Source organism: Pan troglodytes, chromosome 1 (genome assembly GCF_028858775.2).
Source record: "Pan troglodytes isolate AG18354 chromosome 1, NHGRI_mPanTro3-v2.0_pri, whole genome shotgun sequence".
Taxonomy (NCBI): domain Eukaryota; kingdom Metazoa; phylum Chordata; class Mammalia; order Primates; family Hominidae; genus Pan; species Pan troglodytes.
Genome location: NC_072398.2, coordinates 25,338,438 through 25,355,526, shown reverse-complemented (window position 1 = coordinate 25,355,526; position 17,089 = coordinate 25,338,438). Strand labels below are relative to the sequence as shown.

Below are 17,089 nucleotides of genomic sequence, written 5' to 3'. Positions count from 1 at the left end.
CCATGCCATGTTTTCCTTCCTGGAGGGCAGCCCCACAGGACGGTTTATGAGCACACGATTATAGCTTGTTTCTACTTTAACAAGGTATGCTGCCTCTGTAAATTCATGTATTCAAAGGAAAAGACATCTTGCCTATAATTAAAATGTGGAACTATAAAATTTTTTAAAATCCAATTCAGAAACTTTGATAATCTGACCATAACATAAGGGAAGCTCTAATTTCTACTGCTTGCTGATCTGCTGTTAGGCAGCACAGAGACGTATGTGCCTCTCAGGAAGTTCCCTGCTCGACACAGAGACGTATGTGCCTCTCAGGAAGTTCCCTGCTCGACCTTGGCCAGCTCCTCCTGGGGTAGGGACAAGCAAGGGAGCTGAGAAAACATGCAGATGAAGTCACTGGTCTGGTGCTTGTGGTTCTTGATGAATCATTTCCTCAAGATGACTTGAGATAGGCAAATGCCATCCTAGTATTTCCTGAACAAGGTGAGACGATGGATTTCCCAAACTCAGCTCAAATGAGTTGAAGTTCTCTTGCTTGCTGAGTGGATTTTGAGGGCAAAGGGGAGGCTGGTGGCCATGAGAGTGCAGGAGTCCCAACCTCCTCGCATCGGTGATTTCTCTGTCCAGCTGCACAGGTGGCAGGAAAGATGTGGGAGATGTTTGGACTGACTCAAGATTGGAGGTGGGCAAGGGAAGGGTGGCTGAAGGATCAGGGGACAAGGGGATGGACAGTGGGGACTGAAGTGGTTGCAACACAGGACCCCAGGGTCCAGGCTGGGAGGGGGTGGGAGTGAAAGGCAGGAGGGATCAGCTTTTGATTCTGAGGAAGAGAGTGGTCTCCAGAGACGAGGTACACAGTGGAGCAGGAAGGAGGCCCCTCCCATCCGCAGAGGCCATTCCAAACCTGGACTACTGTGCTGACGGCCCTGCATCTCCTGGTGCACTTTCATCTGTGGGACTGACCTAGTCTCTGAGATAACATTAAATAAATAAGGTATATGCTTATCAGAGCAAATTTAGAAAAGACTGAACAAGAAAAGGGAACAGAGATTACCAAGCATCCTGAGTTTTCCCATCTAGTGTAACGTTTGCTAATGCCTGTTTTACAGGGGGCAAAAATAGATACGCAAATAGATGATAAGCAAAGTAAAGCTCAACTTTCTGAGCCTGTACGAACTCGCCACCCCCCGCCCCCGCCGCCGCCACCAACCCTCACTACTTCCCTCCTGGGTCTCTGCTCTGAATTGCAGTCTCAGGCCCATCAGTCAGTCAGCCCTCTATCAATTAACTCCTCTCTCTCTCTTCCCCTCTCCTGTTTTTCTTTCCACAGCTCTTCCCTCACAGCATGTAAACATATATAAATACCTACCACATCCTAAAGTATACTCAATACTCTTACCTCCCCTGCTGCGGCCTCTCCTTCCTCCAGAGCCAAGCTTCTGCTTCCGGAGAAGCTGTCCACACTGGATCTCAATTCATTTTCCACCCACTACAGTCTGGCTAGTCACCTACCTCTCTTTGCTGCTGCTTTTTATGATCACCAGTTACCTCCTAATGCCAAATCCTATAAACATCTACCAGCCATTATCTCCCTGGACCTTTCTGCTGCCTTTAACACCATTTACGATTCTCCTGAGAACCCACATTCCTTTGGTTTCCTTCAGGTCTGCTTCTCTGGCTAACTCCATCTCCATTCATGTGACAATCTCCACATCCCCAGTGGCTCCACTGCCGTTAGAATGTGCACAGCTGGTTTGCATACTCTCCCCTTTAGCATGGTCTGTTCCCCACCTGCTTTCTTCCCTTTTGTTTTGTAAAGACCTAAAAACTGTGCTACCATAAAAACATGACTATAGCATCAATACACAAGAATTGTTCAACATTAGACAAATGATTCAATGACATGATGGAATATTAGGAAGCCATTAAAATTCATGTTAATAGGCCAGGCATGGTGGCTCACACCTGTAATCCCAGCACTTTGGGAGGCTGAGGCAAGTGAATCACTTGAGGTCAGGAGTTCAAGGCCAGCCTGGCCAACATGGCAAAACCCCGTCTCTAATAAAAATACAAAAATTAGCCGGGTGTGGTGGCGCAGGCCTGTAATCCCAGCTACTCAGGAGGCTGAGATGAGAATCATTTGAACCCAGGAGGTGGAGGTTGCCATGAGCCGACATCGCGCCACTACACTCCAGCCTAGGTGACAGAATGAGACTCTGGCTCAAAAAAAAAATTTTTTTTTCATGTTAATATTTATGATACAATATCAAGTATAATATAGGAGAATGCAGAATTGCTTAAACAATAAGCTCTCAACTATATAAAGAGAAAAAAATCATAGATAAGACTACAAAGAAATAGGCCCAAGTGTGAATGGTACCTCCAGAGTGGTCTTTTTCCCTCCCTCCTTCATAATCTTTTTCTGTACTATTTCTATAAGGAGCTTTGATATAAGGATACTTACTTTAATAATAAAACAAACTAAAGAACAGAAAGACTAACAACAATGATGTTCTCAGTTTAGAATTAAGGAATATAAAACTGGGATCACAGTTCCCTAATTTTCACATCTTCTCTGTTCATATATCTGTGTAATTCTTTAGTGTGCCAAGTACCTTCATGCACAGAACTTAGGTTTTCCTCAACAACTCGGAAGCATGCCAAGGCAATGGCATTAAACTCCGCAGATGAGGGAAGAAGGCTCAGGGAGGTCGGGTGTCCTTGGCAAGGTCACCTGATGGGTAAGTACGACAGCCCCGGACTAGAATCCATGTTGTTTCCTGTAGTTGTAACAAATTAAGACAAATTTAGTGGCCTAAAAAAATAGCCATTATCTCACAATTCTGTAGATGAGAAGTCCAACGCTGGTCTCACTGGACTAATGCATTCCTTCTGGAGACCTGGGGAGGATTCATTTCCAGCCAGGCCCACTCAGGTTAGCAGAGTTCAGTTCCATGTGGCCATCAGGACTGAAGTCCCCATCTCCTGGCTGGGCCAGCCGGGGGTCTTTCTCAGCTTCCATGTTCCCTGACCCCCACATTCCATGACCCTCTTCATCTTTAAAGCCAATGACAGCAGGTCAAGTCTTCACACTCCAAGTCTTACTACTGCCCACCCACCTGCCCCGCCCACCCTCCTGCCTCAGCCCTCCTGCCTTCCTCTCCTGCCGTGAAGGGATCTTGTGATTACGGTGGCCCACCAGGACAATCTAGGCTAAACACCCTATTTTAAGGTCAACTGATTCGTAAACTTAATTAAATCTTAAAAGTCCTTCAAAGCAGTACAGTAAGTCGTCAAAACCTAGCATCACGGATAGGTTCTTGGTAACTGCAAATTAGAGCAAAATGATGTAAAACCAACCAACAAGAAACAGCAGGTCCTCGAATAACATCACTTCATGTTGTACCATTAGAACACTGATGAGAAAAAGAAATGGTTTTGTTACACACCTTTTCACTTTGAGTTTTGGCCAGGTGCGGTGGCTCACACCTGTAATCCCAACGCTTTGGGAGGCCTAGGTAGGACCACTGGAGGCCAGGCATCAGAGACCAGCCCGGGCAGCATGGCAAGACCCTGCCTCCCCCAAAAAAAAAAAAGAAAAGAAAAGAAAGGAAAGAAAAGAAAAATAAAGTGACAGTTTCCAAGAACCTAATGGTGATGTTAAGTAAAGACTTATTGTACCTACATTAGTGATACAAGGAATAACCAGGAGACAGGGATGGGGGTGCGGGGCATCTTTAGAATTCTGCCTACCACACGTCTTCGGATGTTTAGTTTATGTTGTCACTCCTTCTCCGTTACTCTCAAAAGTGTTATTCTCAAAATTATGTTCTTTCATCTACTTTCCTTGCTAGAATTTAGCTACTCATAAAAATGTGTAAGGAAGAGTGACCATGGTTTTTCATTTGTATCTTCTACTAAAGTAGTTCCACTAAGCAAATGGGTTTGGAAACAATTCACAAACCTATTAACATATTAATAAAATGATGTGGAGATTTTGCCTATATAAGTTTTCACCCCATAAATCAATGAGGACACTAAAACAGTCTATTAGAGGCTCTAGGTAAAATGTAAAGTAGGCTTCTATCACCATGATCTCTACAGTATTTTATTTTAAAAACCACTTACATTGAATCACTTGGCTGGTAAAAAAAAAAAAACTCTTATTACGATACATATACTTATGTTAAGCAGTTTGTTCTTTTTCAGCTGGGTATGATATCCCAACGGCTTGTGACTATTAAACAAGGTCTATTTATGACATCAAAAACAAAAACCAGTAAACAGCTTAGCATCAAAAAGTTTATTACAACTGTTTTTAAAGTCAGCTATGATCTTGACAAATATTACGGGTAAGTCTGTAGCAAGTTTCTAATTTCTGAGATACAAAAGACAATAAATACAGATTAAAATTCAGCCTACAAACAAGATTCTACATCTAATTACTGGTACTGTAGCTTAGTTTCAATATTTCAAACATATGTATAATTCTTAAGATGCTACAAGAACTCATATAATAAAGTTATTGTTCACTGACAACCAACTAACAGTTCTTCACTGACAATATACAAGTGTGCAGTGCCTTCGAGCCTTCAGGTGAGCCCCCCAAGGGCCTGCTGGTGCCAGGGACAATCAGAGACAGCGATGTGACGGCACTGGTCCTTTCTGGCAGGAGGACTGGTTTAGGAGCAGCTGCTGAAAACACTCAACAGGACAGAGAGCTGATTTCCCAACTGCCCAATAAATGATCCTATTTACTAGACAGGATTCTTGTAGAAAACAGGATTGTCGCTGTATACTTATCTGAGTGCTACACGGGACACCTTTGCCCCAACACGGTATGGCCTGCTGACGTAGATGCTTTATTTCATCACGCTAAATGTCCTCTAATGGTGAATTCTTCAATCCTTCATTTTCTTCTAGAGACATTCTTCATCGCTTTCAAGCTACATTGTCATTAAAATAAGTCTTGTGAAATTTTTGCCAAAAATAATCGTATTACTTCTTCTTAACAGAGATTAATTCTTCATTGACTAAAATTCTGTGTGGAAGTTTCAGGCCAAGCTCCTTTGTCTTGGTTTAATTCTTGGGTACAGCTGCAAGAGAGTTTAAAAATTTTTACATACTATAATAGATGTGTGGGAATATAACAAAATTTCAAGAAATAATGAGGTTAGGGGACAGATGTCATGGGAAGGAAATCAAAGTGAGAAAAGCACTCTTTGTGGTGTGTGTGGCACCTAGAGCTTTACGTTTAGCAACGTGCTCATCAGCTAGACTCAGCAGGACGTTCAAAGATCACAAGGGCCCGTCAACTGTGACAACTCTACAAAGCAGTAATATAAAAACCCATGACAGTTCTAGGTATTAACTCAATCTGCACAGCTTGTTGAGCTGTAAATCGGCTCTAACAAGGAAGGCAAACTGCTGTATGCTCTATGCTCCAGCATTTGGAGCTTCTATTAGGAAGGAAGAAAGAGACTGAATTCTTTTACCTTTATTCACAATGGACATGACATTGTGTCATGGGACTTCAGACTGTCAGAAATGAAATGCCACAGATTAAAAGTCTATAAATTTAAGGAAGATTAGGTGGAGTTTTTTGCTTTACAATTCTGTGGTTTTGTGTTTCCACAAGAGCTGTAAAGGTGAGTCCTAGTGAAGGTTGCAAGGCCTCTAGGCCTGAGCCAGGACCAAGTCAAACTGGTAAATTCAACTGACACACCAAACAAAAGCAGCCCTCTTGACAAAAGAAGAGGAAGAAAAAGGATTACTCAAAGAAAGTAGAAGCATAGGCTTTAATTACATCCCAATTAAAAAATTTAAAAATAATAAATAATTTAAAAAAGAGTCAGACTTCCAGTTAAAACTGAAAAACTGGTGGATCCATGTTACAGAAAATATTACTTTTCTATCTGAAAAAAAGACATTTAGCTAATACAATTTTCTAGACTGCTATCTGAGCCCTAACTACATATATGCACTTTCCTTTAAAAAAAAAAGATCAGGAAAACAAACCAAAAAAGTGGTGTAGAGGATACTTCTAACAAGAAAAGATTTTCAAAGTACTAAGAAAATCTAAATTTAGGACTAAAATGAAAATATTCAGTCCAGTCTGTTAATTTCAGAATCTTCTAAGCACCACACACACGAGAGAAAACTCACTCTCTGACCCACTGCTCCCGCACTTGGAAACATGCAATGTTCCCCGTGTCATTAACCACAGGACCTCTGTATTAGAAAATTTAAATAATTCAAAAGATCTACTGTACAACTTGGTGACTATAATTAATAATGTATTATGAACTTGAAAATCACTAATAGATGTTCTCACCAAAAAAATGATGACCATGTGAGATGATGCATGTATTTAGCTCAATTTAGCCATTCTACAAGTATACATATTTCAAATCATGTTATACACCATAAATATACACAATTTTTGCCAATTTAAAAAAAGAAAATACAAGACTCAAGTAAGCAACTAGTTCTAAGGAGGTAAAGACTTTCCCAGATAAGAAACTATACAAAAGGGCTTATTTACCATTGATGTTTATGTTTATCAGAGAAGGAAAGGGGCTGTAGGCAAGAGACTGTACTTCTCTACTGCTAGAGACTCTGGAGAAGCAACTGAGGGTGCTTGAAAGAGAACAACCTTTATATTTCTACTTTCCTCTGGTCATCTGAAAGCTTTTTTTTAAGACAGGGTCACCGAGGCTGGAGTGCAGTGGCACAATCTCGGCTCACCACAACCTCTGCCTCCCAGGCTCAACCGACTCTCCTGCCTCAACCTCCCGAGTAGCTGGGATTACAGTATTTTTAGTAGAGACAGGGTTTCACCATGTTGGCCAGGCTGGTCTCAAACTCCTGACCTCAAGTGATCCTCCTGCCTCGGCCTCCCAAAGTGCTGGGATTACAGGCGTGAGCCACTATGCCGGGCCCCTGAAAGTTTTTTTTAAGGGCTGCATAGTCTAATTTTATTTGTTTTTCACTTTCATTATTCTTTAAAGTTACATTATGATCACCCAAATGAATACTGTCTAATCATCTATTCAAAACTTATTATGAAATGGTTATTTCATAATAAATTTTGCTGTCAGGACAGCAGCAGTCAAGGTGTATAAGTCATTTACACTGCACGTTAGACAAACAACAGTGTGGAAGGGAGAGTCAGGGAGAGATGCTGGTCAGAATCCAGGCAGTCAGGTCCCAACACTGAAGTCATTTCAAGGAATCCCATTGAAAGTAATGCCTAAGCAGTGGATCACTCGCAGACAGAATCCGAATCCTGTTCATCACCTAGACGCCAGAGTAGAAGCTCCATGTGGGTGGAGGCCATGTCCATCCGACACTTGATGAAAAGACCAAGAATACATCTACCATTTGCTCTCTATTAGACCTCTGAGTTATCCCCACACTAATCTTGGGAGGCAGGATTCTCCAGCCCTCCCCACGTTCCTTTCTGCAGCCTGGATATCCAGATAACAGGTGCTGCAGATGGAGCTGAAGCAACGTGGAGGCCAGTGCTCACAACCTACACACCATCTTCTGTGTATCACAACTGGCTCTTCCATTCCTCAACCCTTTCCTTACTTCCTCACCAACAGCAGATTCTGCAAGCACTTTAAACTTTTATCTCAATCTCTCGATTACCCTGATCATTTCTCTCACTCTTTCATACACCCTCCATGCCCCTTGCACACACACAACTGCTATAAGAGAACAGCTGAATCTATAAAGAGCTTACTGCAAAGCCCTGGAATCTGTTATTCTCGCTTTCTCTCCTCTGTCTGACCATACGCCAGCCTTCCCCTGAAAATACTCCAGGAGAATCTTTACATGATGACAGCAGTCCCATTGTACTACACTATAGAAGTGGTACATATGTGCTGGCATGATATTATGTTCTTGCTTTTTATGAAATATAAATCAAATAGTACAGAAAAAGAATCTTGTCCTTAATGCCCTGCTGAAGCTCTCTACCAGATTTGCAAATCCTGATTTAGACAGATTAAAAATTGATTTCAGATGTCACAGGCTCAATTCCAATCATATTATCCAGTTATCTTTAGTCTGTTTATAAATGTAGGGAGGATCCCTGACCTCCAGGGCTGGCAAACATATGTTATTGGTCATAATAAGAATCACTGAAAATGAGGCTTTAAGTCTAAGACTATCAAAATGTTTAAATTCCATGTCTTATTAACAAAGGGCAGTTTGGTGCACTGTACACGTAACATACAGCAGTTTTTACAAAGCCCCTCTCTGGCACATATGAAAACACCGTAAGCGTCAGAATAACTTACTCCCAGCAAGTTACGTGGAACATATCCCTCCTTATCATTAAGGCGCGCCCACCACCATTCGATTTCATCTTCGTCTTCCCTGTGGATGATTGTCATGCAGTCTCCTTCTTTCATGGGCAGCTCATCATCATTCTGAGGTTCATAATCCCAAAGTGCATAAATGACTCCTTTATTCATTATGCCCATCTTCTCCTGAACTCCTAAAATCATGACAGTAAGATAAAGCACAGAATATACAACTTGGAGTATACCACTCTACAACTTTTAGCTATATGAAACAAAATGGGAAGAAACAGGTACAGGCTGGAATGTTAGTACTACATTAAATATACAATAAAATGTCCTGAGGTGGGGGGTAGCGTGCAGTGGAAGGCAACAGTGTATAGGGAACATACAAAGGACACATTACTGTATGCTATCGTCTCTAAAACACCTCTAAAACCTAGCACTTTATAAGCATCTCTTAAAGGAGCTACTCAGAGTACAAAACTTTTGCAAGCTTAGGAACTAAAAAAAGAACTGTTCAAGTCTAGGATATTAAAAAAGTGAACGATATGCCTGTCCAATTTCAGCCTACTCCCAAATGTAATGACTAAGGAATTCTAGAAACATTACTTCATTCTTTACCCAAAATTCAGAGCAGACAGAGAAAAAAAGATGGAGGCACAATGGTCTCTATGAATTTCCGAATGGGGAAAGACAGAGGAAAAAATATATATAGAATATGTTAGAATGCAAAAATATGGCATTTTAGACATGATCAAAGTCTTCATATAACCAACTCTAATATAGTAAGAATCCGAATCTTAAAAGATGTCGAAATCCTCAAACTAGGAAGGGAAAAATCCTCAGAAGTCCACCTTTCACCAGAGTTAGTAACAGATTTGCAAATTAACTACACATTTAAGTTTTGCCCTTCTTCACTTATACCTTCCTATCCTAAAGGGCAATGCTAGTAAGAAATAACAATCATCAACTGGCAGGCAATAGGAAAAAAGCAGAGGAGAAGGAAAATAAGGTAATAAAGTTCTCAGCAATTCAGAATTATTATTTTCACTTTTATAATTTTTTAAAAACCAGGAAAATACTTGCTAGCTTTTGAATAGTTAGCTTTTTCAACTTATGTGAGCACTACACTATTGATTATGAAATTATTCCTGTATCAACTAATGATATAGCACACAGTATACTTCTCTCACTCTGGGAAAAACTGAAACAAGAAATTCTTCTTTTCTAGAAGAAGGCTCTGCCAATCTAAAGAGACAATTTCCAACTTTTCTTGTTTAAAGATGACATGCAAAGCATGACAGACTCACATGGTGATCAAACTTTATATAACTGTAATTTCACAAAGTTTTTAAAATGGCCACAGTGTCTGAGATGGGAATGAAGAAAGACGTAGGAGATTCTGGATATTTTAGTATACTCAAAATAACAGCTCAAGTCCCAGTTTGCAATAAATTAGGGACCAGGGTCTTGCCCAGGCTGGTATAGAATTCCTGGGCTCAGGAGATCCTCCCACTTCAGCCTCCAAAGTGCTGGGATTACAGGCATGAGCCACTGCACCCAGCCTCCAATAAATCATTAGGAATGGAGAAAAATTCTCATTACTTTGCTATTTATCAGATTAAGAGTTGTAAATTACTTTTTAAAAATTTTTTTGAGGGGACTAAAAACATGCTCAATCTTACCGGTAACTTGGGAAATGCAAACTAAAGCTACGAGGTATCATTCCAAATCCACCAGGAGTCAAAGAGAACGTGGAGTAAAAGGAACCCTCTGCTAGATGTGTATCACTGTGACCTGGCAAGTCCACTTGTAGATAAACACCAGAAGACAAGTACCAAAATGTTCACAGGGATGTTTACAGTGGAAGGAAAGGAAGGAGGGAGGGAAGGAGGGAAGGAGGGAAACAGCACACATGTCCTTCGAAAGTAGAATAAAAAGATAAATTGTACAGTGAAAATAAACTATAGCTACAGGCAACACGAGTGAATCTCAAAAACCATGTTGAATGAGAAAAGCAGGCCACAGAATCACCAGTATGATTTTATATAAAGGGCAAAACCAAGCAAAACTGAAAATATTAGTTATAGGACTCATATACAAATGATGTAATTATTTTACAAAACAAGGAATGCTAAACGTAAAAGCAGTGGTCACTACAGACGTGAGAAGGGGCCACATCAGGGAGGGGCATCCAAACAATGTCAGAGACAGTGGTTATGTTCTGTTTCCTAAGGTGGGTACACAATTACTCACTGTGTGTAATCTACTATCATTATTACTTAAACAGCACATCCTGGTATCTATGTTATACTTCATAAATTTTAAGAATCTGACCAAATATCCCTAATGTTTAAAAAAATCATATTCCATATCTAAATATAGGTCAGATGGTCAATAAATTTAATACAGCAAAACACATATTAACACATTATATATATATGCGTGTGTGCGTGTGTGTGCGTGTGTGCGTGTGTGTGTGTGTATTTTTTTTTCCCCCGAGACGGAGTCTCGCTCTGTTGCCCAGGCTGGAGTGCAGTGGCGTGATCTCAGCTCACTGCAAGTTCCTCCTCCGGCGTTCACGCCATTCTCCTGCCTCGGCCTCCCGAATAGCTGGGACTACAGGCGCCCGCCACCACGCCTGTCTAATTTTTTGTATTTTTAGTAGAGACGGAGTTTCACCATGTTAGCCAGAATGGTCTCGATCTCCTGACCTCGTGATCTGCCCACCTCAGCCTCCCAAAGTGCTGGGATTATAGGCGTGAGCCACCGCGCCCGGCTTTTTTTGTGAGACAAAGTTTCACTCTTGTTGCCCAGGCTGGAGTGCAATGGCATGGTCTCAGCTCACTGCAACCTCCGCGTCCGGGTTCAAACAGTTCTCCTGCCTCGGCCTCCCAAGTAGCTGGGATTACAGGTGCCCGCCACCACAGCTGGCTAATTTTTGTATTTTTAGTACAGATGGAGTTTCACCATGTTGGCCAGGCTGGTCTCGAACTTCTGACCTCAAGAGATCCACCTGCCTCGGCCTCCCAAAGTGTTGGGATTACAGGCATGAGCCACCACACCCGGCCAACACATTATACCGGTTAACACATTATATTAACGCCCATAACTTCAGCACTTTGGAAGGCCAACGTGGGAGGATTGCTTGAGCCTAGGAGTTCAGGGTTGTAGTGAGCTATGATCACACCACTGCATTCCAACCTAAGTAACAGAGCAAGATTGTCTCAAAAACAAAATACATACATAAATATATAAAATATATATTTATATATATAAATTTTTAAATATGTTACTATATCAAAATATTCTATGGTCCAGAGTTCAAAACATAAACAAAGGCTGGGCATGGTGGCTCACACCTGTAATCTCAGCTCTGGGAGGCTGAGACAAGAGGATTCTCTGAGGCCAGGAGTTTGAGACTAGCCTGGGCAACAGACTGAGGCCCCAACTCCAAACGAACTTTAAAAGGTCAGGCATGGTGGCTCACACCTGTAATGCCAGCACTTTGGGAAGCCAAGACAGGCAGATTGCCTAAGCTCAGGAGTTTGAGAACCAGCCTGGACAATATGGCAAAATTCCATCTCTACTAAAAATACAAAAACTAGCTGGGTGTGGTGGTACATGCCTGTAGTCCCAGTTACTCTGGAGGCTGAGGTGGAAGGATCACCTGAGCCTTGGCAGTCAAGGCTGCAGTGAGCTGTGATTGTGCCACTGCACTCCAACCTGAGTGACAGAGCAAGACCCTACCTCAAAAATAAATAAATAAATAAATAATAATTAAAAATTAGCCAGGTGTGGTGGCAGGTGCCTGTGGTCCCAGCTATTTGAAAGACTGAGGCAGAAGGGTCACCTGAGCCTGGGAGTTTGGGGCTACAGTGGGCAATGACCATGCCACTGCACTCCAGCCTGGGTGACAGAGTGAGACCTCGCCTCTGAAAAAATAAAATAAAATAATCACAAATATCAACAATAAAAACTACCAGCTGAGAGAGATGAAGAAGGGAACTCCAGGTTTGTGGTTCTCTGACCCCTCTCTCTTCATATCTAGGGCCTGAAAAAAGGCCTAGAGACAAAGGGAAAAGTTCAGCAGAGAGGGCAGAGGCGTCTGTTTTACCCTTAGGGGTCTTCCAATCAACTGGGAAAGGAGTTACTGAAAACTTGAGCAGTATGGAGTTCTGGGACCTCCTCATTTGTCTCTGTCTTCCCTCCTTCTTTAATTCCTCTCAAGCCCAACTAAAGAGGAAAATTTACCTCAACTTCTAAGCCTTGTAAACAAAAAAAATTTTCCTTGTATATACAAATGCCAATCAACATATATCTATCTAAAACTTCAAGTCCATTTTCCTCTAGGTACAGATCTGATGTTACCAATCAGAATCATAAACTCAAAATCAAGAAAACAAAAGAGAAAAAAATAAAAGACAGCTCCAAAATATATGTGGCCTTTATTTCACTTTATGACAAGTTTGATTTTTAGGAAAACTTGGACCATTTGGGTTCTTAAACTGATCCTTCACTTCTCTTGATCATGTTGTTAGGAGAGGGGGGTCTGTTTACTTATTTGCAAGGATACACCATCAATCTATAAGTACTAAAGCCTTAATAGAGGGTCTTTTGATGGTCAAAGTCATTAACACCACTAGGTCAGCTGCTGCAACACTGTCTTTTGTAATTGAAGAAGTCCCTGACAATAGCTGTTTCTAAGCATACAAACAGAAACTGTATTATCTGTGACCAAGGCTGTTGTATTTTCAAGGCCCAAGACTATGGATAACACAAGATTTTTTCCAAACAAAAATACTTATTGAATTATACCCTGGAGATACAGAATAAATGAATGCAGTAATCAATACATTTAGTTCTACTTGTCACATACCATAAAGAAATTGGGAGCACTGAGTGTAGCCTTCCTCCATTTCCTCGCACTTATCTGCAGCAGTCTGCATGTCACTATAGGTCATGGCAAACACAGCGGCTCCTGACTCCACCAAAAACTTACACACTTGGACGTTGTTACATGAGGCAGCACAATGTAATGGAGTCCTGTGAAGCAAGATACAAGGGCTAGAACTGTTTTCCTAAACTGAATGACATCTGCTGATAAGATATCTGGAAAGAAAGTTCTTGAGTCTCTCATCTACCAAGTTTTCTTCTGAAAACCTCTTAGACAGTTTTTTAAAAACCAGTTCAACACAGATGATTGAACCCATCAAAGAATTACAGCCACAAATGAAAATTTCAGAGAGTCATGGACCACACTGGGGCTGGGAGCTTGGCAAAGGGTGAGAAGAATCAAGGACGTGAATAAACAGAAATGAAATGTGTATAAACATTTAAGAAAAACAATATTAACATGGATTTAGTTCTATGTCGCACCCAGCCTAATTCTTTCTGTCAGAGTAGAAGGCCTAACAGTCCTTAAGTTATTTAAGTTATACACCTTCACTCAAAACACTGGCCTTCAAATATCTATTTATCGTCATCAATTTTGAAGGAATTAAGTTGCATATATGAACTAATTTTATATTTTTTAAATCCCAAGTTAAAATAAATTTTAATTGAAAAAATTTGTCAAATCAATTGAGACCAGAAAAGTGACTGTAAAATACACATATTTCAACTATAGGTAACTGGTCAGCAGGAATTTATTAATACCATTAAAGAGAACTCTCTCCAGCATCTCAAATGTTTTATAATAGATTATAAATGACCCTAGACTAATGGTAAAGGTATAAGAGCCAGTACCACTGTCCAAACTCAGAAGTTGAGTGTGAAAATGTTAATCAGGCTCTAAAGTACATAAGATTTAGTTTCTTTACTCTTTCCTCTCCCCTTTATTCTCCTTGGGTATACAGACTTGAAAAAAAAAATTTAGACCAGGCGCAGTGGCTCCCAGCACTTTGGGAGGCCGAGGCGGGCAGACCACCTGAGGTCAGGAGTTTGAGACCAGCCTGGTCAACATGGTAAAACCCCAACTCTACTAAAAATACAAAAATTAGCCAGGTGTGTAATCCCTGCTACAGGGGAGGCTGAGGCATGAGAATCACCTGAACAGGAGGCGGAGGTTGCAGTGAGCCAAGATCACACCAGTGCACTCCAGGGTGACACAGCAAGACTCTGTCTCAAAAAAAATTTTATTTTTTTTTTGGCCAGGCACAGTGGTGACTCACACCTGTAATCCTGGCACTCGGAGAGGCCAAGGAGGGCAGATCACTTGAGTTCAAGGATTCAAGACCAGCCTGGGCAACACAGCAAAACCCCATCTCTACTAAAAATACAAAAAAATAGCCAGGTGTGGTGGCACACATCTGTGGTCCTAGCTACTTGGGAGGCTGAGACGGGGGGCTGCTTCAGCCCAGAGGGCAGAAGTTACAGTGAGCCAAGATTGTGCCACTGCACTCTGGCCTGGGTGACAGAATAAGACCCTGCCTCAAAAAAAAACAAAAAAAGAAAAAAAATTTTTTTTAATTCCCCATTCCAGATCACTTTTTTTCTTTTTTTTTTTTTTGAGGATCTTGCTCTGTCACCCAGACTGGAGTACAGCGATGCCATCTTGGCTCACTGCAGTCTTGACCTCCAGGCTCCAGCGATCCTCCCACCTCAGCCTCCCCAGTAGCTGGGACTACAGGCACACACCAGTGCACCTAGCTAATTTTTAAAAATTTTTTGTAGAGACAGGGTCTCTCTCTGTTGCCCAGGCTGATCTCAAACTCCTGGGCTCAAGTGATCTTCTGCTTCAGCATCCCAAAGTGCTAGGATTACAGGTATTAGCCACCATGCCTGGCCAGAACACTATTATTAATAGTTTGGCAAATATTACTATAGATGTTTTCATTGCATGCTTTTTAATAATGAAAAATTATATACAACATAAACTCCCAACATTAGGAAAACAAGGGCATTATGACACAGTAAGAATTTTTTTTCTTTATGCTATAATGTTAAACTAAAAATATAGGCTTAAAACATTACATATGTATTAGGAACTTAACTACATTTGTGAAAAGCATATGAAAAAGAGCTTGGGCCAAGTACGGTGGCTCATACCTATAAACCCACCACTTTGAAAGGCTCGGGCAGGAGGATCACTTGAGTCCAGGAGTTTGAGACCAACCTGGGCAACACAGTGAGACCCTGTCTCTACAAAAATAAAAATAAAAAATAAAATTTTTTTAAAAAGAGCCTGAAGAAAATATATTAAAATATGAATGGTGTTTACCTGTACACTGTGGGGATACAGATGGCTTGTTTTCCCCTTATTTCTATTTTGCATGTTTCCCACAGTAGACACACATTAAAATATAAATGTTTAAAAATTGTAACCAAAGTGCTTCTCCAAGCATTAAAGCAAAAATTGGAAAACAATCTCAATGTCTAATAAAAGGGAGACCGTCACAATAAATGAGTACACAGTCATGCGGTAGAGTAATACGAGGCTAACTGAAATGTATGTATGTGTGTATGCAATTTATATATGCATACGTGAGAATTTTATATGGTAACTATTTTCCATATTATGAGGAAAACAAGTTGTGAAACTAAAATACTGGAGTAAATATAGTGTGATTACAACTTTTAAAAATCCTATAAAGAAAAAAGTCAATTGTTTGTATTCTTCCACAAAAGTAACACAATATAACTTAAAACTTTCTTTTTTAAAAATAACATACAAAATTTGCTATCTATTCTGTTAGTTTTGGGGATGACAGGACCTTATTAGGACCTTTATTATTATTATTTAATGTTGACTAACATTTCCCCTATCCTGCAAACAATACTCATCACTTGCAGTACCGCTTGTGTTTTACGTACACCCTGGTTCCACGAAAAATGGATTCCATGGTCAAATATATTTGGGATATGTTGCAAGTTATAATCCCCTCTTGGAGATATAGAATGGACATTAATATATTGAAGACTGAACCATTTCAGGGGCTTAGGGATACCTTGCCTAAATCAGCACTTCTCTCTTAAGCTTTGCTTAAGGATGCTAATTAACTGTGTACTACTTTGTTACACTTATTTTTATCATTACTAAACTTTTTAAAACTCCACCTACTTCCAGGATGGGAATGAGATGACTGTTACATGAACACATGTTAATCCCTCAAAAATAGATACCACATTTCTCCAGCTAGATTACAAGCAGCTCAAGGACATAACTGACATACTTCTTTGTCTTCCAACAGCACTATGACAACTGCTTATAAACCGATTCCCACAACTGAAGTTTGACTGGAGTTTAAAAGAAAATCTTACCATCCATCACTATCAGCAGCATTTACATTTACACCAAACTGTACCAGGAACTTAACGATTTCTGTGTGGCCTGCACACACAGCATTGTGAAGAGCCGTGATGCCTTCATCATTGGGCAGGCTTGGGTCATCAACCTATATCAAGAAGAAGGGTGAGCATCACTCTAGTTTCTTGTCACCTGAACTGTCACTACTAACTGGCTCCTTTAGGGTCAAGAGGACAGAAATGGACTCTTGTGACACTTTTAAAAATCATAATTAAAACCTATAGGAGCCAAGAAAACTATACCAAGAACAATTCTAGAAATAAGACAGACAGAATAACCACATTAAGTAGGCAGTCACTATAAAAAGGTTTTTTTTTAAAAAAAGTAAGTACCAGAAACTATATCCTTATAGTCATTTTTGTTTATTTATCCTCCCAACTTCTCACCACAAATTAGTTTCTAAGTAGAAGTTGCATTTGCTATGGAAAGCAAAAAAAAAAAAAAGGTCAACTAAAAATATTTTAAATAG

At 40.5% G+C, this 17,089-nt stretch overlaps 1 protein-coding gene across 4 annotated transcripts in view; it reads right to left on the bottom strand.

The window, feature by feature from the left end:
- Positions 1 to 4,288: 4,288 nt before the first annotated feature.
- TP53BP2 (tumor protein p53 binding protein 2) overlaps positions 4,289 to 17,089 on the bottom strand; it is a 65,717-nt gene continuing 52,916 nt past the window's right edge. For all 4 annotated transcript variants that reach the window (XM_009441559.4, XM_016939555.4, XM_063809872.1 and 1 more), the window contains 4 exons: positions 16,575 to 16,708; positions 13,192 to 13,358; positions 8,307 to 8,506; positions 4,289 to 5,096 (listed from right to left, as the gene is read on the bottom strand). In XM_009441559.4, coding sequence (XP_009439834.3) covers positions 5,055 to 5,096; positions 8,307 to 8,506; positions 13,192 to 13,358; positions 16,575 to 16,708 — 543 coding nt within the window. In that variant the 3' untranslated portion in view covers positions 4,289 to 5,054. The remainder of the gene's footprint in view (positions 5,097 to 8,306; positions 8,507 to 13,191; positions 13,359 to 16,574; positions 16,709 to 17,089) is intronic.